Genomic DNA, 17,835 nt, shown 5'->3' with positions numbered 1-17,835 from the left:
TGATGTGAGGGGGGAGGCTGGGAGATTGCTTTTTCAGTCCAGAAGGAAACTCTTTTAGTACATAAAACCTATTACAGAGTTTCTTAAAATCGCTTGAACTGTTGATATTAAATGTTTTCAGAAAAATGACCCTGAAATGACAGTTACGCTTTTAGGGTCCATTTACAAAGAAAGATTATCTGACAGATTATCTGCCAAAGATTTGAAGCCAAAGCCAGAAACAGACTATAAACAGAGATCAGGTCATAAAGAAAAGCCTGAGATTTCTCCTCTTTTCAAATCCATTCCTGGCTTTGGCTTCAAATCTTTGGCAGATAATCTGTCAGATAATCTTTCTGTCTTAATGGACAATAATGGTGCGTTTACACAGGCAGATTTATCTGACAGATTTTGGAAGCCAAAACCAGGAACAGACTATAAACAGAGAACAGGCCATATAGGAAAGATTGTGATTTCTCCCCTTTAAAATCCATTCCTGTCTTTGGCTTCCAAAACTGGTCAGATAAATCTCTCTGTGTAAACGCACCATTAGGTATGTTACTATTGTATTCAGCCGAGCAACATCTACAGCACAAAGTCCTCTCCTTTCCTAGGTGGGTGCACACCTCGTTGGGCTTCATATGTCACAGAGTCCAGTCAGCACCACAAAACAGAGTTGGATGGTCCATTCAACAGACAGATCTAGGGAGATCCTATTGACTTCAATAGACTTTGTCTTGTTTTCTTTTATTTTGCAGGATTTAAGTGCAAAGAAATTCCACTCAGATCCTGCAAAACAAACGGAACCTGCGATGGAGCTTTCCGAACAATAACTCAAACCTCAACCTGAGATCATTCCGAATAATGTATTCTGAATATTTACATTCACTGACAGCAAGCAGATGTATTAGAAATGGTGAGGAACTAGAACTAAAAGTAATTGTTTAATAAAACTGAAATAACTAAACAACCAATATTGCTGCCAATACTTATCAGTGGTTTCACACAGCTTTGCCAGGCCCCTGAATGGCAAATCTCCCTTCCAGCCATACTTAGCTTCTGCACCGGCTTACTAAGTAGCTGCTCACTATTTAGAAATCTAAAAAAAAAAGGCTGGTGACCTCCTCTGTCAGCCATATTGGTTGTCACCCAACTTTTTCATAAAGAAAAATAACCTAAAACATGCAACAGAAGAAGAAACCAGAAGATTTCTATCCACGTAGCAGAAGATAAGATGAAGGAGTACTGTACATGGGCCGTGTCCAGGTGAGCAGGTGGAGCAGATCACCTGGAATGTCCCTGCCCTTCCCGTCACTGTGACCACAGCCAATCCCTGCCCAGGACTCTGCTGAGGAGGAAGAGATAGAATTTCCACCTGTGAATGATAAACAAGAGCAGAGATCCTGTAAGACAGGGACAAGATCCAGCCGAAGAAGAGGAGGAGGAGGGGGCTGCTGTCCTCCCCCACACATGGCCCTGGACCAGCACTTGGAGCAGTGTAGATGGTGCTAATGTGGGTGAGTCCACCTATGATATATGTGTCAGCGGTCGTACAGGTTTAACCCTATTAAGTCATATACCTGGGCGAGCACCGACTAGTGACAGGTAGCAATAAAAACCTGGATGTAATCACACCAGGGGCCCTGTACCTGCAATAGAAGGGAATAGTGGCGGACAGGTGGGCAGCGCACAGGTGTAGTGACACCAGAGATATTCCACGCAGACCCTAGTGCCTGAGGGGCCCCAGGGCTTCAGTGCCATCATAGAGGACAGCCATGCTGTATCTGGGAAAGCTGGGCAACCAATAAGGGAGTAAAGCATAAAGGCATATATAATCTTGCCATTCAGGAGTGTGAGAAAGCTGGGTGGGCGGTTAACACTGTACCGATGATTCTCAGGACTGTGCGTCACTGGAGCCTCCTTCCAGGTGATAAGGAATAAGGAGCGGTCCGAAGTTCAGATCACCAGATACTGTGAACCCAAGGATCGAGGTTCTGACCTTATCTACAAACTGAACCCAATCCAGGCAAACAGGGAGCTGCAGCCAGCCAGCAGAGGCAGGACTCCCATCATCAATCCGCAATGTGCTCTGGAATCTGCGGATTACAGGAAGGGACAGGACCCTAATGTAACAGGGCGCCAGTAGACTGGTGTCTTCTAATGTAGCAGAAGGACAGATACCAGCCCCCCCCCCCCACCTCAAGATACAAGTGTAACTACTATTTGCACCCCCTAATCTTATGCCTCTGCTAGTGAGGGCACCTACAGTGAGGGCTGCACAGTGCTACACAGTGGCGGACATATCACTTGTGCAGCCTATTCAGCTGCACAGGGGCCCACAGGGCTCGGACATACCACACTCCTCTATTGGATACATGAGCCACGTCCGGCCGCAGTGGCGCCACGCTTCTGCCCTGCCCCGCGACGTGCGCACCAGTGACATCACCTGGTGGTTGGCGATCATGGCATTGAGCACCGTGATGACCTGGAGGACCACTGGGGAGACAGGTGGGGTATTGTATGTGGGGACGGGGGGCAGCCAGGATGGGTAGTGTGTGGGGATAAGGGGCAGCCAGGTATGTAGTGGCATGATGTGCTTATGGGGGGGGCCCAGAGATTTTTTTACACGGGGGCCCTATGCAGCCTGTATCCGCCCCTGGTGCTACAGTAAGAGCTACCGTAACCAACAAAACAATGGAACAGTGAGACGGCAAAGAAATGTTACAGTTTCATAGTAACAAATGGCTGTAACCAGCAAGCCTGTCAGAATGGAGATGCATTGGGTGTAGTACATTATTATACTTCATGATAAGAAAAAATACTAAAGGCCTTATAATAAGTGTTTGAAGGCATTGTGTAAAAGGGCCAGCGACCACCAGGCCCAGGCTGAAGCACTGGAGGCGGGCCGACCCACCCTTAGTGGGAAGAAACCCCAGCCCTTCCATGACGTGGCTGCCAGATTCCGCCGTCTGCCTGAAGAATAAGCGGGTTCATTCTTCGGGTGGATAGCGGAATCTGGCAAACCATAGAATGAAGCCTATGTGACAAGCGGAGATGCGAGCGGGCGGCGGGGGCGAGCTGCAGAATCTAAGTAGGGTGATCCGCCGTGATTCCATAGTGTGCACATACCGTAATAGAGCCAACAATCTGCCAACACAATAGGGGATGTATTGTGAGATGTGCGTCCAACAGCTTATTAAAGGAAAGGGCTGCACTATTATCGAGTCATGTAATGGGAAGTCAGGCAGTGTAATACCGCCTTTTCCTACTCAGCTGCACAATAATGTACATGGTATTATAGTAGTTATATCCTTGTACATAGGAGCAGTATTATAGTAGTTTGTTGGTTTTAAATGTAGCTAAATAAGCTTTCGTGTCAGCCATGGGTGCGATGTGCAGCCATTTCTGTCTTTTTGGCTTGTGCATATTTTATGTATTCTGTCCCTTTTTTCATTGTGGCTAGCACTCGTGCTGTGTAAGACCCATGTGATCCAAATTAGCAGGAAGCACCTGTGTACATAAGGGGAGGATCTCCTAGTATTCTCCCATTCTACCTGCAGAGGAATGGAGAGAGAGGTAAGAGCTTGTTCACACTTGTGTTGCTTGGCGTCCACTTTTTCCGCCGCTGGCGCATGCGGGGTTCGGGGGGGGCCCTTTAGGGTCTGGTCCTGTGACAATGGGGTAGCAGGGCCATTCCGTGGCCCCCCTTCTCTGCTTGCGCACGTTTTGCGGGGATTGTGGTCGCTGACCGGCACAGTGATGTTTTTTGGTTAGGGACCTGCAAGTGGCACATGAGGCAATATGGTTTGGCCAAATTATATACTAACTTCTGATGTTGGTTTTAAATGTAGCTGAATAAGCTTTCGTGTCAGCCATGGGTGCGATGTGCAGCCATTTCTGTCTTTTTGGCTTGTGCATATTATAGTAGTTATATTCTTGTATATAGGAGCAGTATTATAGTAGTTATATTCTTGTATATAGGAGCAGTATTATAGTAGCTATATTCTTGTATATAGGAGCAATATTATAGTAGCTATATTCTTGTTTATAGGGGGCAGTATTATAGTAGCTATATTCTTGTGTATAGGAGCAGTATTATAGTAGTTATATTCTTGTATATAGGAGCAGTATTATAGTAGTTATATTTTTGTACATAGGAGGCAGTATTATAGTAGTTATATTCTTGTATATAGGAGCAGTATTATAGTAGTTATATTCTTGTATATAGGAGCAGTATTATAGTAGCTATATTCTTGTATATAGGGGCAGGATTATCGTAGTTATGAAAAGTTGACAGAGAGGTGTGTGAGGTTGGCACCACAATGGTTAATAGTCCGGAGCACTATCAGTTAAGCCCCTATTACATGGGAAGACAGAGAGTAGCAAACGAGTGCTGTTAGCGCTCGCTTACAGGGGGGCACGGTAGCTGCTGGGGGGGGGGGGGCAGCTCCCTATGCCCCCTGCAGATAGCACTGCTGCCACCGTTACTATTCCCCGGAGCGACAGCAGCATATCGCAGTTATATTAGTCGTTTGTTTTTCTTTCTTTTTTTAAAAGAATGTATTTAACATTTTCAATATGACATTACACACAAAGCATAAGCGCATGTAAATAGTAGGCATCAGGTGAACAGCATTGAGTAAGTATAACCATCAAACCAAGTAAATAATCAGAGCACACTGCACCTGCCTACAGGAGAAAAACTAAACTCGGGATGAAAACGTCAGGTCCAAGAACCAACACATCTCACATTCACACATACACTCATCCATACACCAAAGACACCCCTCCCCTCTCCCTTCAGGTCCAAAACAATTCAATAGTAGCCCTTTTGTGTGATCTCCGAGGGATTACACATTAGTGACTTCCAAAGATATCCAATGGATGTCAGCTGATCATTGCCTTCTACTTCATAAGACGATTATTGGCCATAATGGCTGATATCGACTGAATACGGACAATAATCGTTTTGTGTAATAGGGCCTTTAGGATTTCAGTCATGTTCAGACAATCAGCTCCTGGATGATAGCAGCTGTGGAGGTGCAGCGCAAAAGGCAAACAAATGAATTACAGTAAAAAAGGAATAGTACTGTGCACTCACCGACTTTGCTGCAAAACGATCCATGTATTGTAGAAAAATTCTTAGTACATGAACATAAGAAGGAAGAAAAAGAACAACTGTTTTCGCGTTAGGTAACGCTTCTTCGGGCCTAAGGACGTCCTTCCAGAGGAAGAGGTGTGCTTAAATAGCTACATAAAATACATAGTGCATAACTTTTAATTAAAAACAAATCAAAATATTACAAACAGTAATTACAGGAAAGAGCCCAAATCATTCCGTTCATTCCAACCTCCTAATCCTGTGACGTTGAGTTTACTAATCCATATAGTTTTTGGCTATGTTCGGACTTCAGTCTGAGAACATCATCCTGGACGGTACTACAGTACTGGACGGATGATCTTTAGCTACGCTGAATTTCCCACTGTTCAGAATGGAGCATGCGGCTGTGTGTATACACTCCGGCCGGGATTCCATTGAAGGCAGGACTATATAAGCTACGTAGTAATCACGGCCGTCGTTGCAAAAAAAAATAAAAAATAGTTCTAATTGGTTATCACGAGATTTACTGTCAGGTAATAGAAAATGTGGACAATGTGCATTTTGCTCACAGCTCATCCCGGTATCATACATTGTACTGAATGAAGTGGAGTGCCAGATTAAGGAACTCATCACTTGTAAGATGAATTTCCTCGTTTATGCCATCATCTGCCTGTGTGGAATTTTTTACATTGGTAAAACTAAACGCGCTTTATGCCTACGTTTCAGGGAACATTGTTACTCAATCCACACGAGCAAAGGAGAAACACGACTTATATCCCATGTTCGCGAAGTACATGATGGTGACACCAAAGGGGTTAAAATTCCTTGGGTTGGAAAGAGTCTTTCCCCCTAACAGAGGCGGTGACTGATACAGATACCTTTTGCAAAGAGAAACTGTATGGATTAGTAAACTCAACGCCACAGGATTAGGAACATGTTAGTAACATTTTAATTTGTTTTTAATTAAGAATAGTGATGAGCGAATAGTGAAATATTCGAATATTAGATATTCGTACGAATATCTCCCGAATATTCGATCAAATGTTCGATCCCATTAAAGTCTATGGGAACAAGTATTCAAATAGTGAAAAACATCCATTCGACCACTTGGAGGTAAAAACGGGAAGCTGGGGGATTTGAACGCTTATCGAATATTTATTAAATATTTGGCGAACTATTCGATAATATTCTATAAATCGAATACCTTCCTATTCGATCGAATATCTATTTGATTGAACAGTATTCGCTCATTACTAATTAAGAGTCATGCACTATGTATTTTATGTAGCTATTTAAGCACACCTCTTCCTCTGGAAGGATGTCCTCAGGCCAGAAGAAGCGTTACCTAACGCGAAAACGGTCTTTTTCCCGGATGCACCTGCACTTTTTTTCCCTCCCCGTGTTCATATACTAAGAATTTTTCTACAATAAATGGATCGTTTTGCAGCAAAGTCGGTGAGTGCCACAAAAAAAAGCCAATCTCACCTGAAGTCAAAACGCCACAAAAATTGTGGGTGAAGCCACTCTTATGATGATAAAATTCCATTATAACTTGCACTGATTACATTTAATTGTTCCTATTATTACAGTTATAGTTTCTCTGTTATCAGCTGCTCTATAGTAAAGGATACATTAAATTCTGAGTCAGTGTTATATATCTGAGGTCATCGCCATACACTAATTATACAATCACATATTAGGATTCCTACCAGTGACCTATATACAATAAGTACTGTCCACCTTGCGGCACTGTCATTGTATTTGGGGCCATGTTTGTTTAGAGGATGTCAATTGGTATACACTACATAGGGATGTATCATATGTAGACTAGAGATGAGCAAACCGGGTTCGGGTTCGAGTCGATCCAAACCTAAACGCTCGGCATTTGATTAGCTGTGGCTGCTGAACTTGGATAAAGCTCTAAGGTTGTCTGGAAAACATTGATACAGCCAATGACTATATCCATGTTTTCCACATAGCCTTAGGGCTTTATCCAACTTCAGCAGCCACCGCTAATCAAATGCCAGGTTTGCTCATCTCTAATGTAGACACAACGACTAGAGACACATGGGAGGTCAGAATAGAGGCAGTATTGGGCCTTGTGTACTCAGTGGAGGACCTCCACTTCCTCCATACCTAACGTTCTGCATTGTGGTCACATTTCTGCCTGTGACTGTCCTCATGTTGTTGGTCACAGGACCAGAAGAGCTCAGTGACACCTCCCCCATGTTTACAGTCAGCAGCCATCAATGCTCTGTATGTATTGTATATAGAATGCGTACAGCAGCAGTAGAGTTCCTCATACAGTCAGGCCAAGTTGATGTTGGAAGAAAAAATAGGCAAGTATAAGGATCTGTGTGTTGTGGGGGAGATAGCGATGTGTAGATATTGGGTCAGAATATCTCCAGGATGGCCGTGGTACTTAGAGGGAAAGCAGTAGATTGTAATCACCTGTCGGACAGTCATCTTCTCTCCAGGCCGAAGCAGCTGATCAGTAGATATAATCCAAGCTCACAACCACTGGAATTTTATTTGTATTCCAGTGTGAAGAATACGTGAGTTCAGTAATCCTTGTATATGTTATCAGGGCACATAACATCTAAAGTGCTGATAATTTCCTAAATCTCCTATGCGCCATAAATGTCTGTAACATTATCTGATGGCTCCAATAGACTGGGAGCCTGGAAAAGTGATAGATTTATCTGACAGATTATTGAAGCCAAAAACTGGAATGGATTTGAAAAGAGGAAAAATCTCAGTCTTTCCTTTATGACCTGTTCTCTGTTTGTGACTCTGTTCTCTGTCCAATCATTTGGCATTTGAATACTGGTTGCTAAATAAATTAGATGCAGCCCTAAAGCTGCCTGGAAAACATGGATACGGATATAGGCCATTGGCTGTATCCATGTTTTCTAGGGCTGTATTCAACTTCAGTTACTGGTATTTAAATGCTGATTAGAGATGAGCGAACCTGGAGCATGCTCGAGTCGATCCGAACCCGAATTTTCGGTATTTGATTAGCGGTGGCTTCTGAATTTGGATAAAGCCCTAAGGCTATGTGGAAAACATGGATATAGTCATTGGCTGTATCCATGTTTTCCAGACAACTTTAGAGCTTTATCCAAGTTCAGCAGCCCCAGCTAATCAAATACCGAACGATCGGGTTCGGATGGACTCAAACCGGAACCCGGTTCTCTCATCTCTAATGCCGACCAATCAGACTCGAGCATGCTCGAGTTGTGCTGATCGAGTGCTATCAATCCAATCAATGAGTACTGGAGGCTAGAGATCCAGTGCAGGGATGAGCAGGTCTAGAGTGGGGATCCTGTGCATAGACGTAAGGATCCAGTTCAATGGGTTGGTAATGCAACACTAGGGTGTATCAATCCAGTGCAAAGATGTAGGGATCCAGGGCAATAGTCTGGTGCGAACATGTAGTAGAGCTCCAGTGCAAAGTGTAAAGATCCACCAATAAAATATGTGTTAGTCTAAGGGATCATTAACAATCACATTGGGATCCTCTGTGTTTTCTTCGGTTCCTCTTATACAAGGAGGAAACAATAATTAGGGGCCGACCGTAACGTACAACATAAACCAGTTCTCCCGCTCTGGGTTCTGTGTCTCAGGTGACATCTGGGCACATGCGCTGATGATGTCTCCGCTGACTCCCTGCTGATCTACATTTTTTTCTGCAGCTTTTCCTTGTTTCACTGATGACACTTCAGGAAAGTTCTTGTAGGACCGACCTCAGAGTTAATGGACAATCAGAAGTAATAAAAACACGTTACCAGTGAACAAGGAAGTTATCCCGTACTGAAAATGTTATATAATGTACCGACCTAAGGGCCCTATTCCACGGGACAATTATCGTTTAGATTATCGTTCAGATTATCGTTAAATCCTTCGAATCTGAACCATAATCGATCGTTTGAATAGCAGTTAACGATTAGCGACCGAATGAGAAATCGTTGATCGTTTAATAAGACCTGGACCTATTTTTATCGTTGCTCGTTCGCAAATCGTTCGTATTGAATAAGATGTCGTTCGGTCGTTCGCAGTAGTGACGAACGCAATAGCGACGACAAGATGACCGCAACAACGATCATAAGTAACGATTATCGTTCCATGTAAATGGGTGAACGATTTCAGGTCTTTCGCAATAGCGGTCGTTTGGAACATTTATCGTTAACAGTTGTGCGAACGATAATCGTCCAGTGGAATAGGGCCCTAATGCTTCCCACAGCTGAGGGTTTGTTACTACGGCATCCAGGCTAGATAATGCTCTGTGAGCTAAACAGCCTGGACTCTAGACTGATACATTGTACATAGCTAGTCCTGCCCTCAGCTGAAAAGTGATACAATAATATCTGGTCTAGACAATGCTCTGTGAGCTACACAGCCTGGACTCCAGACTGATACATTACATAGCCAACTAAAGCCCCTATTACACAGGGCGACATAGAGGAGCAAAAAAGCGCCATCAACTCCTTGTTTGCTCCTCGTTCCCCGCTTGCTGCCGCCGCAATTGCACGCGCCGGCAGTGAGCGTGTAAGAGCCCGGGGGTGCTGCAGGGAGGTACGGGGCGCCCAGGTGATCGCTAGATCGTCCGGGCAGCCCATAGAGAATAGCGGTGGTCTGCTGCCGCCGTTCCTATTCCATGGAACGAGGCAGCAGATCGCTGCTATCACAGTTGTTTGTCTTCCAACATGTTAAAAGACAAACGACATTGTTAATGTCGGCTGATTGTTGCCTTCTATTTCACGGGACGATTATCGTCCGTGACAGCCGATAATCGTTCTATGTAATAGAGACTTAAGAAGCGGATGCAATTACATCTGGAATCTGAGAAAGCTGGGTGAATACACTAGACTCCCATTTTTCCTAGGAACAGATATGACTGCAGAAGGTGACTCCAGGAATTCTACTGCTGAGGATGTTTTTTTCCCCTTATTTTACTGACAAGAACTTTTTGGGCGGTCAGCAGCTTTCCTGGTCTGTGGAGGTTTCCTGCACTTGCTGACAGCTGTGGGGCCAGGATGTGAAGGGTTACAGGGGCCCCTCCTCCTCCGGCAGCCTGCAGCCAGGGGAACTTGGTGACAGGGAGTGCGGCTAGTGCCAAGAGTCAGTGTGTGACAGCAATGAGAGGGGCCACAATGTCAGGGATGCACCTGCCTGCGCCCGCCTGCACCCTGCCACCTGCGCCCCAACCTCACAGCGCACCCCAGAGGCACCCCACACCTCATACCTCATCCTCCAGCGCACACTCCCACAGGAGGAAGGTGAGTACAGGGGGTGAGTACAGAGGACCCCGGGAACAGGGAGGAAGGGGCAGAAGTTATATAGTGATTAAGGTTAAGAAAAGCTCATCAAGTACAACCTGTAACCCTACTCTATGTATAGTATAGTGTGAGGCCACATATGTATCTATAGACCTCTCTATGTATATTATAATGTACAGGGCAGTTGTGAGGCCACTTATGTATCTATAGACCTGTTTATATATAGAATAGGTGTGAGGACATGTATGTATCTATAGACCTCTCTATGAATAGTATAATGTACGAAACAGGTGGGAGGACATATGTATCCATAGACCTCTTTATGTATAGTATAATGTATGGGTCAGGTGTAAGGACACGTATGTATTCATAGACCTCCCTATAAATAGTGACATGTATGTATCTCTAGACCCCTCCATATATATAGTATTGTGGAGAATAATAGAAGGATGGACAGCATTGTGCTGGCTTCAAGTCAAAAAAGCTTCAAGCTGGTGGGTGCACATCCCAACGAAAGTCACCCCCCGACTTCACTGGATAACCAATTTGTAAAGAAGAGGATGGCACTCCAATAGTGGAAAGTAATGAGTGAAAAAGACTCAGGTTAGAGTCGAAACTTTACACTATTGGAGTGCCGTCCTCTTCTCTACAAATTGGTTATATAGTATTGTGTATGGGCCAGGTGTAAGGACACATATGTATCCATAGACCTCCATATATATAGTATATATATAAGTATGTATAAGGCGGGTGTTTTCACATGTATGTATCTATAGACCTCTCTAGGAATAGTATAATGTACAGGGCAGGTATGAGGACACATATTTTCTATAGACCTCTTTATATATAGTATTGTGTAAGGACACGTATGTATCCATAGACCTCCCTATATATAGTATCATGTATAAGGCGGATGTAAGGACATGTATGAATCTATAGAACTCTTTATATATAGTATTGTGTATGAGGCAGGTGTGAGGACACATATGTATCTATAGACCTCTCTATGTATAGTATAATGTACGGGACAGGTGTAAGGACACGTATGTATCCATAGACCTCCCTATATATAGTATCACGTATAAGACGGGTGTAAGAACATGTATGAATCTATAGACCTCTCTATATATAGTATTGTGCCTGAGGCAGGTGTGAGGACGCGTATGTTTTCCCAGGACACTTAATCAAATACTAACTCATTGACCCTTTCTTCTTATAGGTGATACATCACTTTGAAGACTAAGAGGAGACCAAACTTATGGTCATCAAAGAAGAAGATGTTGTTTTCGTCGTTCTCATGATCCACAGGAAAGAACTTTTGGCCCCATGACGTTGACTAGCAGACTATTTTCTATCCTTTGTCTTCCGGTAATTGAGTTCATCAGCCTGGTCTCCATAATAAGATGAGTCTTCAGAAGCCTTCTTTGTGACACATCCTTCAGCTCCATAATCTCCCATAATCCTCTTCTCCATCATGGCTGAATCCCTGGAGATCAATCCTTGATTTTCTCAAATCAGATTTTAAGAATTTTTCTGGTTCTTCGCTGTTTGTTCTTCTACTGTAACCATGTCCTCCATTGATGAGTTGCCACCACCTAGGGCATCGCCCAACCAAGAACAGATCCAGAGCAATGCTCTGGAGGAACACACTGAACTCTGGTGGTCAAGGGAACCAGTGAGATCCATATTGTGCTACTGTTTCTCGGTGCTCCTGATCTTGGCCTGTGGCATTGGTGGGATTGTTCTTCTCTCCACCACCACCAGTCCATCGGGAGAGTGGAGGATGGGCGTTGGGGCCACCCTTTGTATACTGGCCCTGTTGATTTTACTGAAGCAGCTTCTGAGCTCTGCTATCCAGGACATGCAATGTTTAACCAGGCGTGAACACATCAATATGCTGAAGAGCGGAGGGTTGTCGGACTCATTGGTTTTCCTCATCAGCTCTGTAGTAATCCTGGTGTGTGGTGTCGTCCTACTTGCACTTTCTTTTTCTGTAGACACTCCAGGCGTCCCTCCCATACTGTTCACCATGCACTCGGTGGGCGTATCGATGGTCGTGGTGGGAATAGTCATCCTCTTTGGTCTCTTTATATACATTCTGGTGATCTATTGCAGATCTTGTGTTTCTAGTCGATATCATCCCCGTAATATCGGGGTTTTCTCCATCTCTGGGCAACTACATCAACGGCAGAACACGACCTCAAGTTTGGCCAACCTCATCTAAGCCCGTCATCCTATGCCAAAGTGACAAGTGGAGTTGAGCTCTTCTGAATTTTACCAAATTCTGTGGATCTGAGCCAAAAATTGTCATGGTTGGGGTCTTGTGATGTCCTGTGGAGGGCATGGTGAGGATTTGATAGGGCCACGATGTGGACATGATGATATTTTGAAGTCATACTGAGGACATGGTGATGTTATGCTGTGGTCATGATGACATTATGATGAAGACATGATGGTGTCATTATAATGATGTCATGATGAGATCATAAAGGGGTTTACTTTATAATGAGGACATGATAGGGTCATGATAAGATAATGGAAGACATGATAATTTTATAGTGAGGTAATGATTAGTTATAGTGAGGTTCATGACGATGTCATGATAGCATTATAATGATGTCATGATGAGAGCATAAGGGGGTCATTGTAGAAGATGACAGGGTGTTGGAAGACTCATGATAATTTCATTCTAAGGACGTGATATCATGATGATGATGGTGAGATAAGGCTCTTTTCACAATACATTATTGCAGTGTCTGGTGAAGGTCAGGGGTTGTCCCTGCGTATACTCCCAATATGCATCTATCACAGATGTTACTTATGGAAACCCTGTCAGAAACCACCCACATGGAGCCCAAAACACTCTTTGCCCTTCGTTGGGCAATATGGATCTGTAGATACACATACGACAGGTGTGGGCCAACAATGTGGTGTAAAAAGAGCCTTACACTAGGGCCATAATGGTGATATGATAATGGTCACGATGATGTCATGTTGAGGTTGTAATGTGAACATAATAGGGTCATGATAAGGTCATGATGATGTCATACTGAGGTCATGATGTGGACATGACAGTGCTGTTAAACCAGTTGGATGGGGCACAACTCCTTCTGGCCTCCATCCAATAATCATATTTACTTGAAGTGGGCGGCCTGCGCTTTACACCTGATTTTGCAAACTCAACAATTTTGATTTCTTAGAACCGTCTTAATCTTTAACCCCTTAATCTCAATTTGTTTTCGGTAAGAAAAACATGAATGTTCCTCTTCATCTAGAATCTTCCCTGCCAGGAATGTGCACAGATATCTGCTCTGCAAATTCTCGTGTAATTTATTACTACCGACACGCCTGAAACTTACTGAGTAACTTTCCTAACACTGACCTGAAGCGCCTTCTGCTCCAGTCACCTCCAAAGCTACTGGGAATCGGACAGTCATGTGACCTAACAGCAGAGCTCTGACTGTGTAAATGATCTGAGCTCCTCACAATACATTGCTCTCTGGTAGCAGCTCTGGATGTGACTGGAGTATAATGTATACTGTAACTCTTTCCAAGCTGAGCAAATCAAAGTATATATAGAGTTACCATACTTTAAAATGTTGCTGATTTTATATGCTATGTAAGAGGTGACAATTTCACTCTGTTTTGTTTAGTGTCCTCCATTTTCTTTGACCCTTAAAGGGGTACTCCGGCAAGAATATTTTTTCTTTATATAGATTTGTAATTTACTCATATTTAAAAATTTCCCATATTAATCAGCTGCTGTACGTTCTGCAGGAAGTGATATATTCTTTCCAGTCTGACACTGTGCTCTCTGCTGCCACTGCTGTCCGAGACAGGAACTGTCCACAGCAGGAAAGGTTTTCTATGGGGTTTTGCTGCTGCTCCGGACAGTTTCTGTCTTTGACAGAGATATCAGCAGAGAGCACTGTGTCAGAATGCAAAGAATACACCACTTCCTGCAGGACATAAAGCAACTGATAAGTACTGGAAGACTTGTGATTTTTAAATGGAAGCAAATTACAAATCTATATAACTTTTAAAAACCAGTTGATTTGAAAGAAAAAGATTTTTGCCACAGTACCCCTTTAATCTCTGTGACATTACTCACACAAAGTAACAATGGGGTCAAACACGGAAGACAAAGAAAGACAATTGTTGTGCACACAATGCATGCTGGGAAACCATCAAAAACAGTAGATACAACGTGACCGAAAGTTTATCTAGCAATCAGAAACAGATACAATGGGGCTTTAATTTTTTAAATTTCTCCAGTAAAATGGAAGCGGCACCGTTCAATTTACTTGCAGCGCCTCTAGAGGAGAAATGAAGCATTGCATGGTGTCCTTTGAAATCATTAGCTGTTGGTGTATTGCGGAGATGTTCTAGGTCCTCCAGAGAGATAGTAGGTCTTGCTGCCGCTTTTCCACACTAGGTCCCCTTCCCACCATTACCCCAATGGGGTATTTAAAAAATGTAAAAAAGTTTGTAAAGTTACAAATTGTGTTCAGTAATAATGGAGGCTTGGTGAGTGCCCCCCACATAGGGGTGACATTGTCTGCTGACTGGTGTGCGGGTGTCACATAACAGCTGATGGTGCTGTATATTGTACAGACAGACCCCCTGGGGGGTGTCACACGTGTGCAGTTTGTCATGATTCATGTCAGAAACCACAAAAAGGAAACTCCAGACCTATTTTTAAAACCAAGATTCAGGTTTTCTCATGTTACAGTGTGAATCTGCATAGAACATGTCATGTGACCTTGTTGTACTTTGCTCAGTTCTGATCTTGAATTGCATTGCATTGTACCTTAGCAACCAGAGCTGCATCCTGAATTCTGCTAGACACTCTAAATCACAGGTGTCAAACATAGGCCCTCCAGCTGTTGCAAAACTACAATACCCATCATGCCTGGACAGCCAAAGCTAAAGCTTTGGCTGTCCAGGCATGATGGGTATTGTAGTTTTGCAACAGCTGGGGGGCCTGAGTTTGACATTCCTGCTTACCCTTCCACTGTCCTGCTGGTTTAGTGATTTGGCAACAGCATGCTTTGCTGTGGTGCATTATGGGAGATGTAGTGCTTACACCTGCACCTAGGAGCTCGTCTAGATTGTTAATGTGGCTGGCCATCTATTTCTATAGATTAGGAAGAGATGAGTGGCTGCAAGACACCACAAGTTAACACAGATTAAATCCATTCAGTACAATCCATATTTTTTCCATGTTTGTGTCTTTAAAAGAGAAGTCTGGCGAAACTTTTTACTAAAGTACTATATTCCTCCCCAAAAGTTATACAAGTCACCAATAGACACTTATTACGGGAAATGCTTATTAAGTGCTTCTTCCCTGCATTTACTACTGCATCAAGGCTTCACTTCCTGGATAACATGGTGATGTCACTGCCTGGATAACATGGTGATGTCACGAGGATGATGGCAGGGGGATGCTCAGTGTCCCTCAGTGTCCCCCTGCCATCATCCTCTCCAGCAGCCACAGCCCGCACAGCTCTGGGAGTCAGGTCTTGACATCATTATGTTATCCAGGAAGTGACATCACCATGTTATCCAGGAAGTGACATCACCATGTTATCCAGGAAGTGACATCACTATGTTATCCAGGAAATGAAGCCTTGATGCAGTAGTAAATGCAGGGAAAAAAGCACTTAATAAGCATTTCTCGTAATAAGTGTATATTGGGGATATGAATAACTTTTAAGGGGCAGTACAAAACATTAATAAAAATTTTGCTGGACTTCTTTAAGAACATTGAAAGCCAGTAACATTATAACGGCAGCTCTGAATGTCACTGGGGGTATCAGTAGACAACACTGTTGCTTTGGAGTTGAAAAGTGTGTGGAATTATATCTTAGAAGAACTGAGTGCAGCTCTGGAGGTGATGAATATTGTGTTAACATAAGTGAATACAGCTTTGGATGTGACTGGAGTTAAATGAATGCAGCTCTGAATGTGAATGGAGCATAGGTAATGAGTGACATAGGAGCAGAGCTCATTGCAGATCTGTGACGCAAATAGAATATAAAGTAATAGTACAAAGTATTTGCAACGTTGTAGCCAGATTTATACTTTAACCTCATACTTAGGGTCCATTTACACAGAAAGATTATCTGACAGATTATATGCCAAAGATATGAAGCCAAAGCCAGGAATGGATTTGAAAAGAGGAGAAATCTCAGGCTTATCTTTATGACCTGATCTCCGTTTATAGTCTGTTTGGCTTTAAATCTTTGGCAGATAATATTTCTGTGTAAATGGACCCTTAGGATCAGACACAGATCAGGCTTCTCCACAATGACCTCCAATAGGACCTTGTTCACACATGAGCAGATTATCACAGCATTTCCCTTTATAATGACCTCATATGACCCCTGTGTAGTGGCCCCTGGTTCTCTGTAGGGGCCCCTGCATTGATTCCTATATGTACAGTGACTCTAGGCCAGAAATGGGGAACCTTCAGCCCTGGGAACTGTAGCTTTGAACCAGTTGGAGAGATGCGGGTTCCCCACCCCTGCACAAGGCAGAAGCCTTCCCTCCAGCGACAGAATCCGTCCAGAGCAGGAAATATGGAGGTTCCTATCCCGATGCATCTGAGATGCTGATGTCGGACTATGAAGACGTGGTACACACAGAATCTATTTTTACAGTACAAATAAATGATTATTTAATGAGAATCTAATATATGACACAAGAATAAAACAGGATTATGATTCCGCCATTGTTTGTCTTTGTGTTTCCTGCATTCATTTTTTTCCCACCATTTCTGGCTGAATGATTCCATAACATATCTTTTTCATGGATTGCAACTCCCAAATCCTAATATAAAGCTCCAGATCCCCTGCCTGTGACATGGCAGCCACCACTAGGGGGAGCTTTTGAGAGTGACGTCAGCTATATACCATAGGTCTGTATGTAATGACTGTTGACAGTTTTTTCCCTTTCAAATCAACTGGTGTCAGAAAGTGCCAGAGATTTGTAGTAGTCGTGTGTTCGTTCCAGTAGGACACAGTGCTCTCTGTTGCCATCTCTGTCCATGTCAGGAACTGTCCAGGTCAGTAGCAAATCCCCACTCTCCTGCTTTCCAGACTGGAAAGAATACACCCCTTCCTGCAGGACATGCAGCAGCTGATAAGTACTGAAAGACTAAATATTTTTAAATAGAAGTAAATTACCAATCTCTGCCACTTTCCTTGCACCAGTGGATTTGAAAGAAAAAGTTTTTCACTGGAGTACCCCTTTAAGGTGGCCATACATATTCCTCCGAGAAGGGTTGGGTTGTGAAACTCCATTATGCACTGTCTTTTGGAGAGTCACTGTAAAATATATTCCTTGTCTTTAGGCTCCTCCAGGCTTTACACTGCAGCTCGTCTTGTTCAGATTGGCTGCCATGTAAAAGCACAAGCCCTGCTGGTAAGAAAGTCAGTGATTCTAAACTGCAAGCAAATAACAAATGACAAAATC

General features: G+C 43.4%; 1 protein-coding gene across 2 annotated transcripts; it reads left to right on the top strand.

The window, feature by feature from the left end:
• Positions 1–1,346: 1,346 nt before the first annotated feature.
• TMEM125 (transmembrane protein 125) lies at positions 1,347–15,244 on the top strand. 2 transcript variants are annotated; one of them, XM_069981304.1, is made up of 2 exons: positions 1,347–1,492; positions 11,579–15,244. In XM_069981304.1, exon 2 carries the CDS (start codon positions 11,927–11,929, stop codon positions 12,581–12,583), a length of 657 nt encoding a protein of 218 aa, XP_069837405.1. In that variant the 5' UTR covers positions 1,347–1,492; positions 11,579–11,926; the 3' UTR covers positions 12,584–15,244. The 2 variants fall into 2 exon arrangements, with proteins under 2 accessions (XP_069837405.1, XP_069837403.1); XM_069981302.1 differs by having other exon boundaries at positions 1,347–1,496.
• The last annotated feature ends 2,591 nt before the right edge of the window (positions 15,245–17,835 follow it).

This window comes from Dendropsophus ebraccatus, chromosome 8 (genome assembly GCF_027789765.1).
Source record: "Dendropsophus ebraccatus isolate aDenEbr1 chromosome 8, aDenEbr1.pat, whole genome shotgun sequence".
NCBI lineage: Eukaryota > Metazoa > Chordata > Amphibia > Anura > Hylidae > Dendropsophus > Dendropsophus ebraccatus.
Note: the sequence above shows the minus strand (reverse complement) of the source record. Positions and strands in the feature narration are given on the sequence as shown.